The 25,192-nt window shown below is 38.5% G+C and overlaps 2 protein-coding genes across 2 annotated transcripts in view; one reads left to right on the forward strand and one right to left on the reverse strand.

Annotated features, from left to right (window-relative positions):
• The window catches only part of PPP3R1 (protein phosphatase 3 regulatory subunit B, alpha), a 42,659-nt gene extending 24,487 nt beyond the window's left edge, over window positions 1-18,172 (forward strand). Inside the window, exons 2-6 of the mRNA XM_033056119.2 lie at window positions 2,905-2,944; window positions 12,152-12,328; window positions 13,676-13,735; window positions 14,446-14,630; window positions 16,008-18,172. Of these exons, the coding sequence (XP_032912010.1) occupies window positions 2,905-2,944; window positions 12,152-12,328; window positions 13,676-13,735; window positions 14,446-14,630; window positions 16,008-16,055 (510 nt within the window). The 3' untranslated portion in view covers window positions 16,056-18,172. The remainder of the gene's footprint in view (window positions 1-2,904; window positions 2,945-12,151; window positions 12,329-13,675; window positions 13,736-14,445; window positions 14,631-16,007) is intronic.
• On the reverse strand, window positions 17,788-25,179 carry PNO1 (partner of NOB1 homolog). Its single transcript, XM_033056112.2, has 7 exons — window positions 24,956-25,179; window positions 24,724-24,873; window positions 23,061-23,144; window positions 21,468-21,528; window positions 20,881-20,998; window positions 20,293-20,363; window positions 17,788-19,838 (listed from the first exon to the last, which is right to left on the reverse strand). The coding sequence occupies exons 1-7, from the start codon at window positions 25,127-25,129 to the stop codon at window positions 19,771-19,773; spliced, it is 726 nt and encodes a 241-aa protein (XP_032912003.1). The 5' UTR covers window positions 25,130-25,179; the 3' UTR covers window positions 17,788-19,770.
• Between the last annotated feature and the right edge of the window lie 13 nt (window positions 25,180-25,192).

Genomic DNA, 25,192 nt, shown 5'->3' on the forward strand with positions numbered 1-25,192 from the left:
TGTTCTTTGGAATGTTTCCTCATCTGGAGTTAAAATTAGGTAATTCTTTGCATTAAAACTGTGTACGAAAATGTGTATCCAGTTTTCTTTCCCTTTTTTTTAGAGTTTATTTGATGCTTAATGATGTCTCTTAGCAGTGCTTCCCTCCCTTTTTTTTCTGATCACATGAATGTGGGTGTAGCTCCAGCCCTTTCATTTCACTTACTGCCTGTCTATTCTTAAATAATCCTTGCTTCTTAAGCAAGAAGAGTATTCAGCCTACATAGTGCTAGTGTTTCATGGTTTATCTCCTGTCTCATAGAGCGTATACACATACTGAATGTATTTGGGGACAAGTAAGCAATTTTCTTGTGCTGTTGCTTGTGAAATATGATTTAAAAGCCCTACTCCTGGGACCAAATAATTCCTCTTATTCTGTGAAGATCAAGGCTTTGGCATAGAGTACTATCTTTGTGTTTGTCCAGGTCATAGCAGTGCAAACAGCAATTTTGGCATGAGTAGTTCAGATGTTTATTTGTACCAGCTCCCCCCTCCCCCAACATCCTTTTAAATCTCATAAGAATTTTGGATTCTTCTGTGAAGATGAATATTCAACACATCAATATAAATGCATCAATAGCAGGTAACTGCTTTTTAAATTACTTAAATACTAGATGGAAAATGTTGAATAATCATTTTTTACATTGGCATTTACTATATTTTTCTACCTTTTTAGATATCCAGGATCCAGTCCTGGATAGGTAAGTATTTTGAAAACTTTTTTTAGCAGTAATTGTTTCAAAGAAAAGCTAAGCTGAAGTTTATTCACTTTTTTCTCTGATCTCTAAATATTTTTATGAGCTACTCCATTTAGATAACTTGCTTATGACTTAACATGTGCATCTAAATGGATAGTAAAGCTCCTTATAAACATTACACTTACTCAATTCGTGAATGAAAACAGTCCCATTTTCTTGTTTTGTCCTGCTCAGTTTTCAGAAGCATTTTATGTTTCTTTAAGCAGATTGATTTTGGTAGCCTGTACCAGAAAGTAATTTTCTCCCAAGATCTGAACAAGGATGTAAATGCCCAGAACAGTAGTAGTTAAGTTTGTATGTTTGTGTGCATGTGCACAAATGCACTGGTTTTAATTCAACTTTCTCCTTTAATTTGCAGCCTTCCAGTCTGGTGTTTTTCTTGCCTCTTCATGACTTCGTGTCTTGAGCAGCCTAGCTGGATCCCCTGGTTCCTGTTTCTTCTTGTCTCAAAATTCTACTTTCTCCCATTTTAGATTCCGTACCCTTTTATATTCATATGCATACACTAGCCTTTTGCTACCTGGTTTGGTCTTTGCTGTTTATTCTAAGACTTTGGTTGGGTTCCATGCAATATTTTCCATATGGCACTCCTCTCCTGGATTCCCTGCCACAGTGCAGTTAGTCAGTATGAATAACATCCCTGATGTGCATTTGAGGTTTTAGTGGCCTGATGGTCCTCATCTGCATTTATGTTCTCCTGCTTTGTCTTAATCTAAGTAGACATTGGAGAAGACATTAAGGCTGTACCTTTTGCTGCCCTGCTTAGAAATCAAATGCATAAACATTTTTTAAAGAAGCAAGACAGCCTGTGGATTGTGGAGGATAAGCGAAGTGAGTTCCTGAGATTAAAAAAGGCAAACAACTCCCCTCAACAACGTCATCACATCTCCTCTTGGACATGTTTAGATTAATAAGATGTTCTGCCTCTTTCTGCTCTAATTAGGAAATGCAGTCATATTTCAGCTTCAAGGCTACATGTAGTTCTTATCTTCCCCCTGCCTGCCCCCCCTTCTGTCAAGTAATTTCTCTATTTCTGTTCAATTTTATGTAATTTTGGTGAGCCTTTCTTTGCAAGCGCTCAACTGTGGAATCCTTTATGCTCCACACCATAAGAGAATTGCTGCTGAATTGGATGTTTGACTCATCTGAAATATGCTTTGTTTTCTTGTGTAACGCAATCCCTTAAAAACATTTGTTTAGAAAGTGTTTATGAATCTCTTTAGTTCTCTGGCTTCTCCTTTGCTAATGGATTCAGAAAAGTCATTGAGCATGTGTGTATTGTGATCTCTGGCTCAGAGTGAGGCATTTGGGGGAAAATACCAAGTTTTAGTGTTTTTGGTTGTTCATATTGCAGTACTTTGTGTTGATTTTCATGTGTGCAAATTTAAAGTGTTGATACCCTCAAAGTTCTAACATTTTTGTGCTGTTACTGTGTTGTTGTGTAGCAAGGATTTACAGTCTTAGTTTGACTTTCCGTTTGGTTACAAAGCAGGAACGTATTAACAGAGTACATTACAAAAATATTTAAATGTAAAGCTGTTATGTCTGAGTTTCTGGTCATGTAAAAGTCTTCTTTTGTGTGATTCTTGCTGTGTGAATCCTTTTTGGGGAAATGGGTAGGTGGTTCAGGGAAGAAAACTTGATACAGTTTTCTTATGCAAATTGAGTAGGATTTGTCGTTCGAATTCATAAGAATGTGTCTTTTTCTGTTATGAAATAAAATGGTAAAGTCGGTTTTGTGAAGTTTTGAAATTAAATATTTTTAGCTTGAAAAGTAGCATTTGCTCAATTTCTAAGTAGTGAGTTTGTTTTTCTGAGTTTAGAATATGGGATTGAAGTTCTTGTCATAATTATGTGAACTGACATTTTCATGGGAATTCTTATTTAAGGAGACCTCTTAATGGTTTTATATTTCTTTGTATGTTTTGGTAACGTAGATCTATCCAAATAAAATGCTGTTTGTGAGTGTTGGGTCTGAAATGTATATTTTTAAATAACAATGTAACTTGTATTGCCCAAGATTTTTACAGTGCTGAAATTGAAATAGTTCCTCAAAGCAAATTTGGGAGTAATTGCAACTTTGTTCTTTTTTCTTGTTATGTTTCAGGGAAATGAGGCAAGCTACCCTTTGGAAATGTGCTCGCACTGTAAGTTTTTTCAATTGCTACATTGTATTCTTACAAGAAATGAATTTTGTTTGGGGGTTGATATGTACAATTTGCATATATGTTATGCAGTTTATATACTAATCAAAAGAGTAAAATTAAAAGGTTAAAAATTACCTTTGGAAATAATATAGCTTTTGCTGTTAGATTGTAAAATGAAAAATCAGTCCATCTTTAAAATAAAAGTCACTTAAATTTTTGAGGGTTTTCTTTGAGTTTTCTATTAGAATATAAAACAAACATGATAGTCTTCGTGTCTGTAGGGTGAAGTGTAGTTCAACTGGTGGGACTTTTCCATCAGTCCCGGTGTCAGTTGCTCAGGGATGTGGAGCAGCTCATGTGGAGTCTGTGCTGTGTTAGGAGTGAAGTACAGTAATTTCACGATTATAAGCCGCACCATTTTGACTAAAATTTTGGTCCGAACCCAAAGTGCGGCTTATAATCAGGTGCAGCTTATATATGGACAAAGAACAAAAAGTTGCTGTTTTAGTTTGGAGGACAGGTGTCTGCTGAGAAAGGCAGGAACTTCTCTTTGAAATGGAGAATGTAAACCCCCTCCCTCCAAATTATTATCATTTGCAAATCAAGGGGCTTTCAGGCAAAAATATGGAAATTAGGAATAACAGTTCTTTTCTAGGGAAATCAAAATAGAAATACAGTACTACAAAGAAACAAACTCCAAACCCTGACAAAGTCAGAGTACAACCTGACACCCTGTCAGGCAGGGTGTTGGTAGCAGTCCCATTAAATGGTGGCTGCATCCTCTTGCAGTGACAGATGTGATTCAGTTGGAGCAGTGCTCCTGTACAAGGTGCAGTTTCTCTCCGGAGGTCCAGTGGTGATGTGGAGAAATCCGGTTTTCCTCTGGAGTCCAGTGGAGAAAGGGGCTCCCTTAGTGTCCCAAAACCTCTGTTTTTATCTTGGTAAGAAATGTTGGGCTCTTCCCCCTGGCTGGAGCAACTTTCAATGGGATGCAGTAGTTTTATCAGTCACACAGTGGGACTCAATGGGCCATTAGCAGACAATGACTCCCTGGAGGAAGGATGGGTGGTGAAAAGATAAAGAACAATGCCCTGCCTGGTTTCAGTGGATGGCCCATTAGCAGAATATCTGCCGTTGAGATAAGGATCACTGTCCCCACCCTCAACAGATGGTGATAGAATAGATACCTTTTATCACACTCGGTATTGTAACATGCGACTTATAATCAGGTGCGGCTTATATATGGACAAAAAACCAAAAAGTTGCTGAAACCCAGAAGTACGGCTTAAACTCAGTGCGGCTTATAATCGTGAAATTACTGTATATTGCTTAAACTGGCTTTGTGCCCTCAGAGGAAGGAGAGGTTGAGACTAAATGAGCTCTTTTTTCCCCCTGTGTATGCTTGCAGCCTAGCAGTTAGGTGAGAACCCGCTTGGTGTTGCTTGCTCTTGGCCACATGAGAATAAAATTTGTTGCTCCATCTCATAGGGTTAGTCTACTCTGTAAAAATGACAAAGTATTTTTTGCTTAAAGCTGACCAAAGAAAGCGGTGTCTTGTAAAATGTCCTTGTGATGTTGTGCTAACTGTACCTATTCTTAGTTGCTTTTTCTGTTGAATGATTTTCTTCAATAGAAAATCAGCCCCAAAGTGTGTGTAGAGGTGTGTGTCTTCTGAACTACTTGATAAAATTTCTTATCTTGGGTGAATCGGATTTTGTTTTTACACAGGGCATCTCTTCAAGAGAGGGACTGTTTTGTAGATGTTTTCACAGTGCTTGTCATGTGCTTGTGCAGACCTCTGGCTCTCGTAACTCAAACTGTAATAGAAGATAAACGGTCATAGAGAAATCTTTGTCTAAATATGTTTTAGGGAAACATCTACATGGATCAAAATTTGAGTCATAAGCTTGCAAACAGTTGAGAATACCATCCACAACAGTGCATAGCTGTGTAATGGTCTCAGTGTATTTTGTTAAATGCAAATATATGGTTGGAGTTTTGTATTTGATGGAGACTTCAGTAGTGTTTTCCTGAATCATATATATATCTCTCAATATTAAATTACTGCTCCATTGGTGAGTGTTTTGTTACAGACAAACTGGTTTCTGAAGAATTACTTTTTTTGCTAGTTGTGTCAATGCCAGAATTGTGAACAGTGTGTTACCATCCTTAACTTCTGATTCTAGGACAAGCTATATTCATTGGTAGCAACGGGCAGCCTGAAGGTTTATTATTGAACTTTTTTACCCATTTTTATTGCAGAAAAAGTGAGGATTTTTGCATTATATTCTGTGATTAAACTGTATGTTGAGGCTGTTGTTGTTTATATGTGAAGTTTTGCATGATGGAAGCTTTTTCTGCTCTGATGGCCTTTCTCACAGCAGAAGGTTAGCTGTGTCCCTGGGCAGTATTAACTATACACACCAGGAAAATGGAGTTATTACTGTCCCTTTGCTTGGATGGGCCTAGCCACTGCAATGATCGTGCTTTGCTTAAAGATCCTGTGTGCCTCAATATTCTGAAAGCCGGGGGTTTGGGGCACTGATGTATGCAGCTGGATGTCTGCAAGCAAGACCACTGAGTCGACATTCACATTGTTCTTCAAATGTTCTGGTACTTCCCAGAAATTGCCACTGACAGGTCCAAAGATTTGTCTGGCAAGGCCAGACAATGTCTTTGAAGATCATCTGATAAGGATTTTGAATTTTCATCTTTTGGAGATTGCCAGTCAGTTATAATGTATTAAAGATATTTGCGTGCAGGCATTGGGTCATTACATCTGCTTGGTGCTACAGTTGCTACTTTGTTGTCTCAAAAGAATAATTTTGTGTTAAAGTTGGCAGTTATGCAAAGCAAATTCAGGATACCACGGAGAGGTATCACCATTAAATACTCAAGCATATTCTTTTAACCTTTCATTTTAGAACATTAGTTCTTCTCAGGGGGTGAATTAGTGTTGTTGGATTCCTTAAAGTGGTTTGGTTTTCTTTCTCAGCTAGTAACCTACCACTGCTTTCCATGGTGAAAATTTGATGTCATCTGTCAAATTATCCATAAGAAAATTTTATCATAGCAAAAAGATGTAGAGAAAACTATTTTGTAATAGAGTGAAGAATAGTTTATAGTGTAGTATTTTTTAATATAAACACTCTTTTGTAGAGCGTTTGGATTTTAGGATAAGAAGACTAGTACCTCTTTTATAACTTATGAAATTATAATTGACACATCTGAAGTCATGAAAAGGATTAGGCCAGCTGTGTGTAAGCATATACAAGACAAGTGGTTGAATGTGTTCTCAAGGGCGTCATCTTTTTGAAATCTGATCTCCAAAACTGAAACGGCTGACTTGGTTGCTACTCTGAAATGTTATATTCGTGAATCAGATGAGACTGTAGGTAGAGGTGCGAGTTTTGCTGACAGTCTGTTTTATTTTGAGATCTCTGCAATACATTCTTCTGGGGGAAAATTAATCTGGAAACATTTAAAATTAATTTCAGAACATGTTTTACAAAATCTCTCCTAATACCTTTGCAATATTCTTATCTATAATGATTTCATGTTTGAAAAATTAGTGGAAATGGGGTTTTCTGTGACCATCTGACTTTGCTTAATTAAACTGTTGAGCCAGTATTCTAAGAGTATCTGAAAAACCAACCTTTTAAATACAGGCGTAAACATTTAGATTTCAGAAGTGCTCAGCACCTAATTGCTGAGAGAGGTACAGCTATACCCTTTGCAGATGCCTGTGTGTATATTGTGTGCTCTGCAGCAATAATTGTACCATGCATCTTAATACATAAGCAATTATCCTGTTAAAGCACCAGTAATTGTAGTGGATTTCAGAAGTCTGTAGTTTTAGGGCATTTTTTACTTTTGCCTCTCACATTAATATAAAGTTAGTTATGTACTTTTATTGTTAACTGGAAAAAATATAATTAAACTTTCTTCTGAAAGTACTGTTTTCAACACAGTGCACACTGAAATTAGCTTCTAATAAAACTTTTTGAGTTGCCACTTCAATAGTCTTCACAGTCTTATCTGTGCATCAGTTACATTAATAACAATTTGAAACAATTGTTTTAAAATCTAAAGGATCATCCTCTAATGCTGTGTAGGGGGGGAAGAAGCAAGGTACTCAGTAATGTGGATCAGCATATTAGAAACTGAGCAGCTGGGAGATCAGCCTCCTGCACTAAAAGGGGAGTGAGGCAGAGCATTTGCATGTAGTTTCTTGGAGGCATTTTAACCTGATTCACCGTATTTTTAGATGTATGCAAATGGATTCTAGAGATGAAGCAGGTGTTGGCCCTGAGAATTGTCATACTTGGATGGAAGAGGAATCTTTTGAACGTACTGATAGTTCTTTAACAAAAAAAAATCCTTAGTATCTGAACTACTTAACACCTGCCTTACGTTAATTACAAAGACAACAAAATTCATAATGGATTATGAAATAAACGTAAATAATTCTCAGTGTTTTAGAACAGTGCAGACTTTTATGCTTGTACAGGGTTTTAAAGAAAAGCACTTAGCAGTCATTATTTCCAGCCAGTCAGTAAGTTTGTGAGCTCAGGCATCAGTGCCAAGGTGATGGGACACTGTCCGATTCTGCTGAAAAGCATAGGAAGCACAGAGCCCCTTGTCAGCTGGGGAGCACAGCACAAAAAAGGGTAATTCATATCCGAGGTAGAGGAATGCTCAAGGTTGCTCAGTGTGGTGATGAGTCACAGGCAAACTCTGCCTCAAATAGTGTAAATAAAGCTCAGACCTCCTGATGTTACTGTGGTGGTATCACCCTTTTTGCACTACAGCGGACGTGGGCTTCCTGGGAGTTCCTAGTGTTTTTATCTCTCCTAGTCTCCTGAGCTGGTCTTCTTAAGTTCTGTTTGCTACTGCCACCATCAGTCCTTTCAGCTCAGCTTTCCCTTGATATGAATTATCTTGTGCCTTGCATTTCTACCAGAACTTAAGAGAGTTTGTATAGGGGCACAAAGTCATATTTTTTGTTCAGAGACTAAGAATTTAATTCAATGCTCTGTTCTTCAGTGACAACTATGTGGAATTTTAAAAAAAGTCTGTTGATAAGACAAGGAAAATAAAGGCCTTGTAAAAAAGGGGAGCATCTGTCTTGGATGGGAACTGTTGTATATGTGCATTCTGGGAGATAATGTTAACAAAAAATTAATAAGATGTTATTGAAATCTGCTGTTACACATAAATGTATGCTGTTTTCCTTTAAAAAATCTGAAGGAGAAACAAACATTAAGCCCCAGAAGACCTGCATAGTTTTCAGGTAAATTCAGCAAAAGCAGGGAGAGTCACAAGAAATGAAGATTGAATCAAAGGAAGAATAGACAGAAGGTATGCAAATCTAAGGTGTATTATACTGTGATGTATTCACCCCTTATTTTATATTTCTGTTCTTATTTCTTAAAGCTGTTCTGTGAAGACAAGGATGCTACTGAAATAAGTTTTTTTTCAAGTGTATAAGCTTTTTAAAATTCAGCTTGTGGAAAGGATTTAATGATAGGTGAGGTGCCTGCAATATATTTAAGGAAAAATAATGAAATTCTGATATGAATTTCTCATACAGTTAGTTATGAACACAGTGATCTCATGTTTATCCAGATAGAGTCATTAGGAACAGAGATATATATGCTCGTGAATGATTAAGGAAAATTTTCTTAGTTCTGCATTTACTTTGCTTTTTTCATTATTTCCTTCTCCAAGTACTGTTGTTCATGGTGTATCAATTGCCAGAAACAAAACATTGGAAGAGTTTTGCTATTTGGTCAGCTTTTGGCAGAGATGCTAATTTTTTCCAGTACTGTTTTTTCACTTTTTTTTTTCCCCTCCTTAATAAAAGAACCTCTTTCAGATTTCCAGTGCAGGCAAATCCTTTGCTTGAATGTTTCGAGGTTTGGAATGAGAAATTTTAAATTCCATTTCTAGTAGAAATTGCTGCCAGATATTTGTACCTGGACTGCACATTGAAGTTGAGCTGGTATGAGCTATGAAATGGGATGTGTGTATATGTGGAGAAAGATTGATTAACATTTTCCAAGTATCCTTAGTTTCATAATTGTGGCGGCTGTTGCTCTGTTACAGTTCAGCAAAACATAAACATTCTTGAGAAATATTCTTACATGCTTCTGCAACGTCCTCCCCTTCCTGTGATCCGATTCTTAGCTTTATCATCCATAATCTTGATCTCCTTGCCTGCAATCTTTAAACCAAAACAAGAAAAAATTCTTCTCTTACACTTGCTAGTTTTTGAATTTAAGGACCTTGTTAACTGCAAATGTGAGGCTAGTTAACCCAACAGTGGTTCTTGTGCCCGGCAAATGATGCAGAGCAGTATTGCTTGTTAATACTGTGTCCAGTGGATCAGTTTCTGAATGATGCAAGAAAATGTTCTTTTTATAGTTCGTATTGGTAGGTCCTGCTAGAGGTGTATTAACTCAAGATAAAATAACTTTCTGACAACAGTTTGTTTTCATAGCACATCTCTCTCTGCAATGGCAAAGTTAGTCTTGTCTGTCTTTTGTGCCAGCTTGTGCCAATTTAAGCTGTGTAGCAGTAACTGAGTGACTTGTATATGTGCTAATTAGCTCCTCTTCATAGCAGAACACTGACAGAACTCTGAGTGTCACTTTCAGTCTTTGCTCTTATATTTGTGAGAAAAAATGGCATGAACTTGAGCTCCCAAATGAAGAAATGGAACTGAAGTAATGAAATAAGATTTCTTTAATATGACTTCTAGATTGTGAGAAAATGGTGTTACCTAGTGATCAGACATCTGTAGTCCTGCTTCAGGCAGCTCCCTCTTTCCATCCTAGCTTGTGAAAATGTCATTGGTGTGTTTTGGTACTTAGGAGTTTTTTACGTGTTCCTTAGAAATGTTATAGAACTTGCAGGTCATTAACTCATTGGCTTTTGTGGCAAGGGAGAAGAGAGACAGCTGTCTTTAATTCTTCCATCATTTTTCTCCATTGTGATTTTGTGAAATTGCAGAACTATGAAATATTTCACGTTGCTTAGGAGGCTTTAAAACTGACTGAAATGGAAAGATTAGGCTTTCTATTAATACAGGAAGTGAGATTCCACTGATCTGGTAAGAAAATGACAGTGCATTATATACATCATAGACAATACTTTCAGTTTGCTGTTCAGTTGTTTTAAAGTGAAGTAATTGGGTATAATTTAGTTCTATTCATGTGCGTATTTTACAAGGGAAAATGTGCCTACGTAGGTAGTGTGATAAGCCACCCTTAATATTTTTATGCTTTTTCAAAAGCTTGTGTTGTGGGGATTTTTTGAGGGTATGAACTCTTTCTATACGAGTTGCAAGTAGAGCTTGCACTAAAAATGAAGTTCCCACATTTGCAGCTTGCTGTGGTTCTGTCTTTGCATTAAAGTGGGGTGGGCCCAGTAATTGTACAGTGGCAGGACTGGGAGTGAGGATGAGTGGAAGCAAAAGAGTTTCTTTGTACAGAAACAAAAGCTGGCAAATACCTTCACTGTATTGATGAGAAGCAGCATTTTGTGCTGATGGAACTCATAAAATTGCCTATGGAGTTCTGCTTTACTATTCCTCTTTAATACTGTATTCTTTTAGTGGCATGATGGTGTTCTACATCCAGGTTACTATATGGTGCTCTGTCTCCTTCTGTGTCAACTGAATGTGTTCCTGGGTAGCTGTGCAATGTGCTGCTGCCACTGCTGTGGTGTTTACTGTTCAGGACACACCTCCAGGCATGTTCAAGGCTTCTGTGCAAACTGGGGTAAAAGGAATGTATCAATGCAGTTGAGAGGTAGACTATGTGAAATATCACACCGCTTACTAGAAATCAAGGAAAGCAAATTATGTTTAGTCTTATTTTTGTAGCCCTAGGGGCAGAATCAGGTCTATCACTTTCTGTCACACCAAGAAAGATTATTCTGGAACTGTGGACTGTTTTTTGCCCTTTGCCTCTGCATTTGCAAGCATTAACTGAGAATGACTGCAGAATGTCAGAAAATCATGTTGTGTCTTTGGACTTCTGTCAGGCTCTCTTTAATTCTGAAATAGTATAGTCCTGAGGACTCTGTATTTGTGTCTCATTGGTTTTTAGACAAGGATATCAAGGAATCGAAGTGGAAGTTTGTTACTGTTGGTATAGGTTCAGGTCTTTGAGTAGGCTACAGTTTCAAACATCAAGCTGCAGGTTGGCTGACCTTATGTATTGGAAAGACTCAGCTGTTTGGTTTATGCTGCACTTCTACAAAAGCCTAAGAAGGTACTAATGTGATGTGAAATGGATCAGGTGGATGAATGTGCCTTGTAGAAGATAAAATTTCTGTTACTATTGGAGCAAACACACTACTAAATGGAACTAAAAAATGTTGAGGGAACTGGTCATGTTAAGGAGAAGGTTGGTAGGGGGAGTTTGCAGCCTTAGGTTCTGTAAGGTATATTTGCTGCAGTTTGCTCTATGCTGGGCTCCTTCTAGGATTCCTGAGAACCTCAGTTCCTCCTTCATAGCTAAAAATGCTTTAATTAAGATTTTCTATAAATTTGAAGAGATTAGATGAAGAGGTGCTGCTGCAGAACCTGAATCTACTTTAATTTCTGGGACAAAAAAGAAAAGCTGTATGCAGGTTGTGCAGGTGTGTCAGTTTCCTCTCTGAGATGGAGAGGAAAAACGATCTTAGGTCAGTGAGAGAGATGTTTTGAGTAGGTTGGAGGTAACTTGTTAACAGCAGAATTGTTAACCTGCTAAACTTGACACATATTCCAGGAGATCTCATGTTTGGTATGCTGAAGAAGCACTAGTATGTTAGTCTAGTGTGAACATAATGCTAGCTCCTTCAGAGAACACTTGGTGTCTTTCTTAATTTCTTCATATCTGGTATTTGTAAGAGCTGTCTGACTAAGAACTAGCTAAGCATCCTCAATCCTTCAAAATGTTGTGTCAGCATCTGGTATTCAGTGAGTCATAAGGCTAATATCTGTATTATGGCAGGTGCAGGGAGAAAAAAAGGTAAGTCATTTAAAATAAAATTGTGTTTGTCTTCAGAATTTCATGTTATCTTTATAGGTGTTTAATAGTTACAATAAAGCAGAGAAAATCTTGCAGGAAAGCAATGAAATATGCTGTGTGTTAAACTGCAAAGGGTTTACTGAAGCCTTTCTGAGAATAAGTATGGGGTTGTTTTTCATTTCAGTTGATGCCGATGAGATAAAACGACTAGGAAAGAGATTTAAGAAGCTTGATTTGGACAACTCTGGTTCTCTGAGCGTGGAAGAGTTCATGTCTTTACCTGAATTGCAACAGAACCCATTAGTACAGCGAGTAATAGATATATTTGACACAGATGGCAATGGAGAAGTGGATTTCAAAGGTAAGGCATAGCGTTCTGTGATGAGTGGTGGTACTAGAGCTTTAGAATTAATGTTTTTCTTCATCTGAGAGAGGAGAGGTGAAGATGGTTTGTTGAAATAAGGTGCTAAATCCTAGTGAAACTAAATACCAGTAAAACTAGTTTCTCTGCATTGAGGCACTCCCGAGTGAAATGTTGAAAAGACCAGATTGTTTAGTAATAGCTTTTAGGGTCATGCTGACTGAGGACTACTCATTAAATATCTCTTAAAGTACACCACTTTAGAGTATTAATTTTCATGCTGAGGAGAGACTGAAGAAAGCATGGTCGGCTAAGTGGTGTGTTTCTACATAAATTTATCCAAATATCCAAATGAAATCTGTCCTTTGGAGTATTTAGGAAACAGAAAGGAGCTCAGGTTTTCTGTTGATACTTCTTTTATGAGATTCTTTTTAGGTAGATCTTAGATTGACACTTAATGAAAAAAAATCCAAACAACCCAGAAGATTTGATTTAGTGCATTTCTCAAAATGTTAGACTTATTTTAAATAGTAATGATTAAAAGGGCCAGCAGGCTATAATCTTCGTCACTAGATCATCTTAAAACAGTTTTTGACCCTGAGAAGTGATAATGTTTGTAAGTTCTGTTCAAGGTAATACTTTGTATTTCTTGTTGCTCATGACTAGAGAAGGTTATTCAGTCTTGCAGTTTTTTAATTGGAGAAGGCACTTAAATCTTATTTGTACTGGCAGACTGACATTATACAAGAGCTGCTCACCTTCGCAAAACCTGTTAAATGTCTATAGGAATAGCTACAGTATAACCAGAATGTTGAGTTTTGATCGGAAGCAGTAATGCTGCATGAAAATATTCAAAATTCCCTTGTAAAAAATAGATAGTCATGAACAATGATGATCATGTTGTCTGTGACATTGAGCTGTGATTAATACAGTTATCAAGAGTTGTTCCTCTTGGGAGGGAACAGGAAGTTGGCAAAAATGAGTTTTCTTTTATAGAAAAATACTATTTTAATATTCCTTCAAAAGCAGTTTCCAGTTTCAGTGTAATCCTTTACATTGAGAAAACAGTATTGACAGTTGTACAATTAAAGTCTCAGTTGAAAGTCCAGCAACAAAATTACTTAAGTCCCAGTGTAGTGAGTGCTGCATTGGATTTGGTGTTCCTCCCACTGAACATTAAATATCAAGTACATAGACATTTAGGTGTCAGAAGAGTAGGCAATGTTTTAAAGATTTGAATTTTAAATATTAAATTGCTTTTACAGTTTCTAAAACTTTTTGAATGTTGACTTCTTTGTTTATTAAAAAATATACTTTTTTAATACATGTTTTTCCTGCATTATTTAGAATTTATAGAAGGAGTCTCCCAGTTCAGTGTCAAAGGAGATAAAGAACAGAAATTGAGGTGTAAGTATTTTGATTTTCTTTAAAAAAAAATTTCTGATCCTTAAAAAACCACTTTTGTAAGTTAAGATTAGGAAATTGGCAAATCAGAATTGTTGTAAAGAGTGGAAAATCATGAAAGTAGATTGTAAGCTTTTTGCACGTTTTGTCCGTTATTTCTGTGAAGATTAGGACTCTTTTCTGCAGGGAAGGTTGGAGGAGGTTGGTTGCTTTCTGAAGAATTTCGGTTGCCTTCTGAAGAATTCTTTTAAAAAGTAAATTCAATTAAGAACAGCTTGCCCATATAGTTCTGTGGACTTACAGGGCCTAAGAATAGTACTTAGTGCTTTGTATTGCAGTAGGAAAGTTAAATTCTTGTTTCAGGACTGCATCTCTGGACCCAGGCTTAGAAAAGAGACAAGTTCAGTTACGAATGTAGCTTCCAATAACTAAGACTGAAATGTTTAAAAATAAATTCAGTCTTGATGCCGAGTTGCTTGCAGCTAAGTAACCAGATGGGATTTTGAGTCATCTCTTTCCTGGAAGGTTGTAATTTTTTTGCTGCCTGAGTGCTTTACTTGTGGTGAGGAAGATTTTCTTTTTTGGTGTTAATAGTATGCTTTTAGTGCTGGTGCTGAAACAATATCAGGTGTTTTCTAAAGTGAGTAGGTATTGCTCAGTTACTACCAAGTGGTTGGTTTTTTTATTTTTGATTTTTTTTTTAACTTCTGCAGTTGCTTTTCGCATTTATGATATGGACAAAGATGGCTATATCTCAAATGGAGAGCTCTTCCAGGTGCTGAAGATGATGGTTGGGAACAATCTCAAAGACACTCAGTTACAGCAAATTGTAGATAAAACCATAATTAATGCAGATAAAGATGGTGATGGAAGAATATCCTTTGAAGAATTCTGTGCTGTAAGTAACTTCAAAAGAAAACTTGTGTCATTTACAGAGAGGGAAGAAAAATCTCTCAAGTGCTGCTCTGGAAAAAAGAGTGAGCAGTTTAAAGGTGCATTTTAAGAACTTAGAGGTTTACTGAACAAAATGCTTAAATGTAGCATTTAACGCTTGAAGGGGTTGATTTCAACCCATGTGATATATTTAATTAGTTGACAGCAAGTTTTAAATTCTTTCCTCAGAAACAGTAAATGACATTGAATCTTGATCCTCTGAAAATTGCAATAATGAGTGTTTACACATTGATTTTAAACAATATATTAAGGAAGATACACATGATAGCATGGTTTGGGCATTGCTTTTTTTCCCCTAATCTTTGAATTTGCAACTTCAATTCAAACATAACGAGTTCATACTCAACAAATATATGACTTCTGAAAAAAAGAGGGGGAGGGAGGGTGGTAGAAATCTGCCATCCTGCCAATTACTAAAATGAAAAGATTCTGTTTGCATTTTGGGGATTTTTTTTTTTTTTAATTAATTACTTTTTTTGACATGATATAAAAAATATTTTGTCTGCGAAGAAGTTAGAGCTGCAGCCTGCAGATGCCTGGATTAGTGCATTACTTGTTTATTTCTTGCTCTGGGCTGTCATCTTCCAGCCATCCATCTAATGTGATGTTGCCTCTTCTTTTGTCTTTGGGCTTCTGCCCAGGCTTCTTGCTTTGTGCTACTGATGGATTTTCTTCCTCCTTACTAATTTCTTCACTTTTTGTTGACCTCCTGACAAGACACTTCTCAGTTCTACAACCTCTTATTCTTGTATTTTACCCTCTGAATCTGGTGCTGCGTATCTACAAAAATACTTTTTTGTTCGTTATCTTTGGCACATACCATTTGGCCTTTGAATTTTTGTTCCTGCACTATGCAGTGTTCCTCTGATATGGCACCTTTCCTTTTCCTTCTGCTCTGCATGGATCACGCACCTGTGAACATTGGTAATTTCTTTCCTGGGTGTGTGCAGTTATATCAGAAATCCTGCTGCTGAACCTTTTCCTGCAAAGGTTCATAGTTTTATAGGGTGTTTTAGAAGTCGCCATATTATTTACCATGCGCAAACATACTAGAGGCTCATAACATGAGATGGAGAGGAATGCTAAAATGGTGTTGTTTGCACTGGTTTTCAGGCCCTTGAGCATGTAAATTGTACTAATATTGAATTAGCTTGGTTTGTACATAATTTTCATCTCTCACAGTACTTGTAAAATGTAAATGAGTTTGGAAAGGCCAGGGAAGTATTGCCTTTATGACTAACCTCAATGCATCTATTGAATGTGTTCTTTGCACCTTACTAACTTTCAATTCTCATCTTTCTGAATCTTATTTTTCTCCCAGGTTGTAGGAGGCCTAGATATCCACAAAAAGATGGTCGTAGATGTGTGACTCTTTAGGGCACCACCCAACACTTTTGCTTTCTTCTCCATCTCTGAAGATCTGCTCCAGACATCCAGCAATGCTCTATGTGTATTTAAATGGAAGTATTTTTCTCTGTGAAGCCACATTTTCCAACATGAGCCTCATGAAGCCAACTAAGTGTTATTGAACTTTTATTCTCTCAATAACTCAGTGTAGCACTTTAAAGTCTGAAGGACAGCAAAGATGGAAAGAGCATATCAGTGTGGCGGAGAAAGGGAAGGGGTTGGCTTTTTAATTTATTTTTCTTCATCTTTTATATAACAAGGAAATATCTATCTATATATATATGTGTGTGTGTATTTATATATAGATATATATGTAGCTTTCTATATGTAGTAGCTAGGTGGGCTTTAATTTAATATACTTGATTCAGAAACAAAACTAGAGTACAAAGTGCCAAGCAGAATATTAACAGTTCAATATATGGATATACATCCTTACTTTTATTTCACACAGTTTTATATATATAGTAGAAGAATGTAAAATTTTAACTGGGTCTTAGATCAACTGTTTTCCTTTTCCTGTGACTGTTCAGATGTTTCTATATATTGAATGGCTGACAAAGCATTGCTTATTAAATCACCTTAATTACTTTTTTTTTTGTAACACGGGAGACTAAGTTTATTTATACCTGTTAATATATTACCAGGGACTGTGTCTCTTTGCTAAATAACTTAGTACAGTTCTACTTAATATGAGAATATAGTTTAATGCTACTGCCAAGAACTAGTCCTCGTGTGCATATAGTGACTGCGGAATGCTTTGATGGCTGTTAGATTCTGTCACCCAGGAACTGGGAGCAGTTACAGCTGTTCTGAAGCCAAAACAACTTTGCTGTTGTGGGTTCAGTTTAGATACAGCTGCTTAAGGTGATAGATGCATTCATGATTTTCTCTTGTGCTTAGCTTAATGAAATTAGAATCAACATAACTGTGCAGGATTCCCATCTACTTATTTTATATACAGTACTTAGATTATAAAATGTTCTTGCCACTTTAATTCTGTTGTTTCACCCATGATAGTTTCCCCCTTGCATTTAAAAAATACTACAGGTAGCTACATAACTGGTAATATTATATATATATATGTATATATGATTCATACAGGGGGGAAATCTTGTTAACCTATGCCATAGAGAAGGAAATCTTCACACTATCTAAATTTATACCTCTTGCAGTTCTCCAGTCCTTTTCCTGGAGAATTTTTTCTTTTATAGGTTTGTCCATATCATAATTTGTATTGGAAGTTAACTTGATCTGTTCATGGGATATAAAAGTAGCGGGCTATGTTTCACAACTTTATATCATCCCTTCCCTTTTCTGCAGTGGTACTATTGGCTGGAAGAAAAACATTTGCTAGATTTTTTAGGACAGTACATCTTTCCTGTATAGTAGTTTTTCTATTTAAAAAAAATTGTTTTATAATGAGCAGTGGAAAGTGCAGGTTGTCTGAACCTCTTCAGTCAAGCACCTGTCTGCCATAGCTGTTCCTTCAACTGAGTGCTGCACATCATGGGCTCTGTCTGTGAGAGAGAAATCCAGGTGCTTAGTGTCCTTGCATGACATGAAGTTTTGCATGTAGATCGATTTGAAATGTTCCTCTTGTTTACATAATTTGCATAATTAAAAAGATAATGTTGCCAAACTTTGGTAAATGCTAATGTTCAAAACAAAAATCTCCACTACATGTAACTTTTTTCTTCTTCTGGATCAGTACATGGTTTATAATCCCAGCCAGTGGTTGTATCTGTTCCAGTGTCAACTGCCATGTGCTCTGCTTCAAGGGGGAATTAGTCTTTTGTGAATTTTTTGTACATAAGTATTTGTTACAAACATTTTAGTAAATGCTTTCAGTTTTTCTTGCTTGTGCATATCTTGGCTGGCATTATAGGAATTAGTGCTAATGTTATTTCCTTAGTGGGGGGGACTGGAAGGGGAGGGATGAGGGGTTTTTTTTTCAGTTTGTGTGGGGAAAAATGATTTATGTTGACTGTTTAGTTTTTCCTCTGCATGCTACATCATATATTGTGGGAACTATAAGTACCTTCATACTGTATGAATACAAAATAAAATATTTGAACCTTGGCTGGGGTGCTCAGTACCTTTCTTGTCCACCTTAAAGCAGCTCTGCATCTTGCTCTGAAGAAAAGTTGTTCATATTTTTTTGTCCATTCCTTGATTATTAAAATTTACTGAAAAACTCCCCAGGGTGCAGTCTGCTGAACACTTCCAGGGTTCATTTCAGTGTTTCAAGACACGTTGAGGTTGTTTAAAGGCACATCTGGTTCTCTTTGCTTAAATGTTCAAACCATACTTTGAAATCCCTGTGGAAAGTAGTTTAAAAACCAAACCAATGCACCCTAACATTAATGTACGTGGAAAATAAAAGGCAGTTCCTGTCTCAGAAAAAGTCTGAGGTTTGTGCTGATGACACCAGCCCTCCTTGCACAGGTATGCCCTTCGCAGCAGCTTTGTGCTGTACTCTTTGGGGTGCAGGTATTTGGACCTTCTGGGTGCCGCCCTCTCCTTTCTTCTGCTCTGGGTCAGTGTCGGTATGCACCTAATCTAGGATAAACATTGATTTTGAGTGCTTTTGCCTCACTCCCTTGTCTTTCAAGCTAATTGAAATAAACGATATAAGCAGCCAACAAACAGAAAACAGAGCAGGTAGGTGCACGTGAAGCTGCCTAGAATGTGCACGCTGTCCCCTGTATAGCTCAGACTGCTAAGCAAGTCTTTAATCTGTTGACAGCTGAAGGCTTTAATAAATTTGGCTGTAGTGATAATCCCATACTGTGAAGTGCTATTCTGGAAACTTGGACATTGACCCAAATGCTTACTCAATTTGCTTGTTTGATAATCTCTTTTCAGTTTGTTTTTATTCCCAAGCCTGAACTGAATTATTTTACAAAACACTTTGCAGAAGGTTGCCTGGCAGGTTTAGGAGAAGAGAGTCAATTTTTAAATCATACAGGGACTGGCCACTCTAATTTCTTCCCCTACTTTTGTTGCATTGTGCTACTTACGTAACATTTTAAGGAGACACACAGGACCTTACAGTTTTTGGTGCTCCGGTACACTGGAAAGTACTTGACCTGGTGGCTCTTGGCTTACTAGGGAGTCCTGACAGATAATTTTTAGGAATTAAGAAATCCATACATGTGCAGATTCAGGATTCAGTTCAAATATGTTACTTACCTCTTCATCTTACTCTTTTCATGTGATACATTGTTCCAGCAGCAGAGACTCAGTGGACAGGCTGCCATTGAACTCTGCATTCCAGCTGATTCCTCCTTTTCTTAGGAAGATACTAACCCATGACGTGTTGTTATAAATGCTTAACTCTGCCAATTTCTTTAGGCTCAAGCATTAAACACCAAGGCTTTCTGAAGAAGCAGCCTCTTAACTGATGTTCAGAAAATCTGTAATGAAGCAGGTTTTCTGAGGCTGTTCAAGTAAAATCATGGACTTTCGTTATAGACACAACTTAAAACACCTTTTAATGACTAGACAGAAACATTAGGTATGTTCAAATCAGACCACATGTCCAAAGGCAGTCAGACTGCACAAACAGTCTTGGTTTTCTTCTGGGTTTCCAGCAGAAATCTGATGGCTCATGTAGCTCTTGGCTTCTTGTGTGTCCAGGAACCTGGACTTCTATCCCCAGTTCTTAGTGGTGCAGTTCAGAACCTCTCAGCTGCTCTGCTGGCCACTGCCCTAATGTTGCCATAAACTTTGGATGGAGGACTTCCTGCAGAAGAAGGCACAAATCCAGTCAGGAAACAAGGTAATCTGTCACAAAAATGATGTGTTGTGCTCACACCTGTGTTAAAAGTGGAGAACTAATTCAAAGGGTGAGAAGGTTGGTCAAGGTCAGTCACCTTGTCTTACAGCAAGTGCAGAGCTCAACTTCTGCTTTTAGAGTGGGTTGTTCCCTTTGGCTTTTGAGACCCTTTAGGGAATGCTGCAGCTAAATCAAAAAGCAGAACATCTTTTTGCAATCTGGTGAGGGTTTTGGAGGCAGAAAGTTCCTGGATTCCCTGCTTCTCCCTGCCCATTTTTCTTTTAAGAGCAATGAGCCAGCTGCCAGCAAGCTATTTGTTCCAACTGTAGGTGTGGACAGGACAGGGAAGAAGGTGAGAGCCACAAAGCAGTTTCTCAAACTGCAAGATCTATTGTAGTGAAGATCAGATAAGAGGACTTACCTAAAATTAAATTGCAAATTGCTGTTCGTGCCATTTTAATGTTCTGAAAAGATCCCAAAATATGAATTTTTCTGTAAAAAGCAAAGTAGCAGTAGTTAATGGAAAGTAACTTAGGAGATTACACAGTTAATAGAGAATTGGAGGTTAAGAGATAAATGTGGAATTTTATATCAGGGTACTAGTTTCATTCCTACACTTGTAAACAAAAAAACCCCAACCAAAACCCACAAAAACCTAAAACAACATAAGACCTGTGCTCTTCTAAATCCTTTTAAAATAGATTTTACCATTTGCAAATTTAACAGTGTAGCATATTTAGGAAGAAAACGTTGGTGAGTTAAACTTTGGTTATTCATAAGAAGGAATTCTTATGCTGTGGGGAATGACAATTCTAGGTGCGCTGGTGAAACTGTCATTCTCATAACAAAAGGTCAAATAACTTGTGTTCATTAAAATTTTCTCTTAAATATTGTTTCTTACCACTACTCTACAACAGTTTGATAAAAGCTAAGTTACCTTTGTTCCATGGAGGACACGGATTAGCTGAGGGGTTGTGCTTTGCCTAGGAGGAAGTCAGTCTGTACTTACGCATCAGCAAGAACAATGCGTGTCCTGGTCACATTTTCTATGGTGAATTTGGTTTTTCCGCCTTTCCCTGCTATTCTCCCTATTGCTCTTGACAGATGATCTCCTTTCAAAGGTTTGACTGAAATGAGAATAGCATGCCCAGGGTAACAGCAGTATGTTCCTATTAACACTTTCTTTGGTCAAGTTGCTGGAAACAACTTGCACAGTGAAAGCATCTTCACTGGTCAACACAGATCCATCTGGATTTCAGCTTTTTTTTGACTAGTAGTGCACACTGCATCCAGTGCTTACACAGGGCTTCTGGTGCATGAAAGTCTCCTTCAGAACTGCAAAGGAAGGCACTGCATGTTGAGGAAATGGAGTCAAAGTGCACCAAGTTAACACTGGTAGAAATGAAGTAGATAAGGTTTAGATCCTGCTCTACAGGGGATTCCAAGGAGTCCCAGTACTGCATAAAATTAGATGTTTCTGGCTTTCCTGATCCTTGAGGGCAAATGATAAAAGTGGAGCAGGGGGAAAGAATAAACAAATCCATACTAGCAGGATGCACACATCACTTCTTGAATGATGCAGCAGAAAATACTCACCATCTGTAACTTCAAATGACTCCAGAAAAAGATCGTCTAATCTGATGAGAGCAAGGGCATCCTAAAAGAGCAGGAAATCTGTTATCAGCAGTTATTTTGTTCCAGTACCATAGCTGAAAGCTGCTGTTCTCTTTATATGCATAACCTAGCAAATCTAGCTAAAAACCTAGCTAAAGTTAAATCCACTTTTTTCAACACAAAACAAATATTTCCCTCTAGAGAACCCTACACAGGCTTGGATGCCTCTGCATTTAGCCCTGCCTCCCCAGCACTAGTGAATCCAGAAAAAGTCTAGGGCAAGGAGCAGTGCCTACAATACTGAAAAAGTGGATTTGTGTTCTCTAACAGGCCCAGTTCTATTTAGTATCTACTGATGATCTGGATGAGAGGACTGAGTCCACCCTTAGTAAATTTGCAGATTACACCAAGCTGCGAGTGCAAGTGTTGATTTGTTGGCAGGAAGGCTCTGCAGAGGGACCTGGAAAGACTGGATATATGGGTTGAATCCAATAATATGAGGTTTAGTAAGTCCCAGGGCCGGGTCCTACACTTTGACCACAACAATCCCTGGTAGTGCTGCAGGCTGGGGACAGAATGGTTGGACAGCAACCAGGCAGTAAGGAACCTGGGGCTGCAGTTGACAGTCGACTGAACGCAAGCCAGCAATGTACCCACATGGCCAAGAAAGTAAATGACATCCTGGTCTCTATCAGAAACAGTGTGGCCAGCAGGACCAGGGAAGTCATTCTCCTTTATTTGGCACTGTTCAGGCCAAGTACTACACCTTGAGTACTGTGCCCAGTATTGTTTTGGGCACCCCAGTTTAAGAAGGACTTTTAGATGCTCAAATATGTCCAGAGCAGGGCAGCAAGGCTGATGAAGGGTCTGGAACTAAAGTCCGATGAGAAGTGATTGAGGAAGCTCAGCCTGGAGAAAAAGAAGCTCAGGAGAGACCTTATCACTCACTACAACTGCCTAAAAGGAGGGTGTAGCCAGGTGGGGATTGGTCTCTTCTCCCAAGCAACCAGGATAAGAGGACACATACTTCAGCTGCACCAGGGGAAATTTAGGCTGGATATTAGGAGGAAGTTAGTCACAGAAAGAGTGATTGAGCACTGGAATGGGCTCCCCAGGGAGCTGGGAGAGTCACCATCTCTGGAGGTGTTTAAAAAAGGACTGGATGTGGCACTTACTGCCATGGTTTAGTTGATACAGTCATAGGTTGGACTAGATAATCTCAAAGGTCTTTTCCAACCCAGTTGATTCTGTGAGTTTTGCACAGACTGGAGGTTATTAGTTTGGGCTTAAGAAAAATGAACAGTCTCTACCAGTGCAGAGTACCTCAGAGACAGATTACTGCTTTATGCTTGTCTCACACCACCTATGTCCTTTGTTTATGTGCTGTTTGAAGGATGCTTTTTTAGCTGGCATTATGTTAAGACACTGGGTATCTACTCCAGTCACAATTTCTAGAAAACATTAATTTCTAGAAAACCACCTAAGGATTTTTCTTTCTTTATTTCTTATTCTAATTTGCAGAGACACCAGGGACAAATCAGCAAACTGGAGCAATCTTGTCGTTGGGAAACTCACCTCTACTTGAAATCCAAGTATAAAGGCTTTCACAAAATCAGCTGCTTTTGTCAGAGCACTGAGATCCTTTGTCTCTTGGCAAGTCTGCAAGACAGGAAGTTATGTTTGCAAATTAAGACCAGGCAATCTAGGAGCAGAACTTACAAGATCAGCCTGTGCTTGGAGGGAAGAGAAGAGAATAGCTGCTGAAAATCCATACTACCGCTGACTGAGTGGTCTCCACCCTTTTGGTGAAGAAAACCCAAAATCAACACAAACTAAACTGCAACAGCAAATAGAAAAAAAGAGAAGGATGGTGATGGCCAGGAGAGTTATTCTAATGACAATATTCTAAATATGTCTTAGCAGGTGAATGAAACTCATTTCAAAGTTTCATATTCATGATGGATATGGGCAAAATGAAATCAGCTTTTTAAAGAAAAAAAACTACCTTGCTTTTCAGTAGACATGATTTTGTCTCAAAAAGCGGTGTTAAAATCCCAGGGTTTTCTCCTGCACAGTTATTGAGTGAAACTACAGGAGTTCCTGCTCCTCCCTACCTCTCCTCTGAAGTTATTTCTAGGAAGTGAAAATAAGGGATAATTCTGTCACCTTTCCTCCAGTTTTTGCCAAACTAGTGATTCCTGTTGTATTTTCACCATTACACTGGAAGATCTCATACATCCACGTTGCTAATACAGTGAGTCGTATGTCGAAACTTTGGATATGCCCTTAAAAACTCCTGTGCACATTCCTCAGGAGGAATAAAGAGGAATAAGGATAAAGAGTGAGCATCTACAAGATTTACAGGTTTATACTGGTGTCTGTCTCTTTAGGTATTCCAGTGCAATCCATTAAAGAAAAATCGCATGCTGTTAAAACTATGGGCCCTTATCATCTGCCACAAACAAAGGCATTAGAAGATTCAGTGCCCCCTTAAAACATACTTTTAGTTTACTGTCTGGTAAGTATTTGGTAACCTTAAATAGCTGGAAAACATTGAATTACAAAGTTGTATCTATGACATGGATGAACATTCTTTCTTAATGCTATAGTACATAACTTTTTCCTACAAAAATTGAACACTCCCATGGCTTCTGCTGGGTTCTTCTGGAAGAGATTTGTATTTTTGGATTTTATTTGCAGTAAGTATTTGATCTAAGCAATAATTGCCAGATTTGATCCCCGAGGAGGTGACACCACACAGCTTCCATTTTTCCAAGCATTATATGGGATTTACAACTTCTCTAGACTTTAATCTAGTCTTTTAATCTGTCGACGAAGAACATCCATGAGGGCAGGCCCTGCTTTTCAGGAGGCAGAATCATAGACTGGTGAGGGGGTGGAGTGGACCATAAAATCATCTAGTCCCATGGGCAGCGACACCTGTCACTAAACCAGGCTGCTCAAGGCTTTATCCAACCTGGCTTTGAACACTGCCATGGGTGGGGCAGCCCTGGGCAACCTGTTCCAGTGTCTCACCACTCTCACAGTAAAAAAAAATAAATTCTTCCTAACATCCACACTAAACTTTCAATTTTTACATATAACGCCTTGTCCGGTCACTACAGTTCCAGACAAAGAGTGCCTTCGAGGCCCCTTCAGATATTGGAAACGCTTTAAGGTCTGCACACAACTTTCTCTTCTAGTTACCGGGGAAGGCAGATAAAGTTGCTCCCCTTACCTTGATCTCAACATTTCTTGTTTTCAAGTTGAACCTGATTTGAAGCTGCAGATGCTCCACGATTGGCGTGAATATCTTCATCCAGTTCTCTTTAAGCGGCGTGTACCTGTTGGCCGGCACAGGGATCTTCCTCAGCTCACCTTTTCCAACCTGCCGGAGGTGAGAGACGCAGGCCGTGAGGCCAGGGGCGGCGGAGAACCGGCGGGCTTCATTTCCCCAGCTCCCCGCGTACCCCGGGCGCCTCGACGGCCACAGGCGGGAACGCCGGCCGCTTCCTGGGCCGCAGGTCCGCCGTGTCCATGGCAGCTCCCGCCGCCGGCTCCTCGCCGCCCGCTCGCCGCTTCCTCCGGCTTCGCCGGGACACGACGCTGGAGAAACCGCCGCCCGCTGCCGCCTCGGTCTCCATGTCGGCCGCAGAACGCGTGCTGCTCTCGCGCCGGAAGGAGCCGGTGGCGCTTCCGCCGGGGCC

This window comes from Catharus ustulatus, chromosome 3, assembly GCF_009819885.2.
Source record: "Catharus ustulatus isolate bCatUst1 chromosome 3, bCatUst1.pri.v2, whole genome shotgun sequence".
Classification (NCBI taxonomy): Eukaryota; Metazoa; Chordata; class Aves; order Passeriformes; family Turdidae; genus Catharus; species Catharus ustulatus.

Coding starts and splice junctions, on each gene's coding strand:
- PNO1 (XM_033056112.2), bottom strand. CDS start 25,129: ATGGAGACCGAGGCGGCAGCGGGCGGCGGTTTCTCCAGCGTCGTGTCC. Junction 20,364..20,880: donor CGCATTGTTCTTGCTGATGC/GTAAGTACAGAC, acceptor TGCTTTTTACAG/AAAAATTCATATTTTGGGAT. Junction 19,839..20,292: donor AATTTGCAATTTAATTTTAG/GTAAGTCCTCTT, acceptor CTTCTTCTGCAG/GAAGTCCTCCATCCAAAGTT.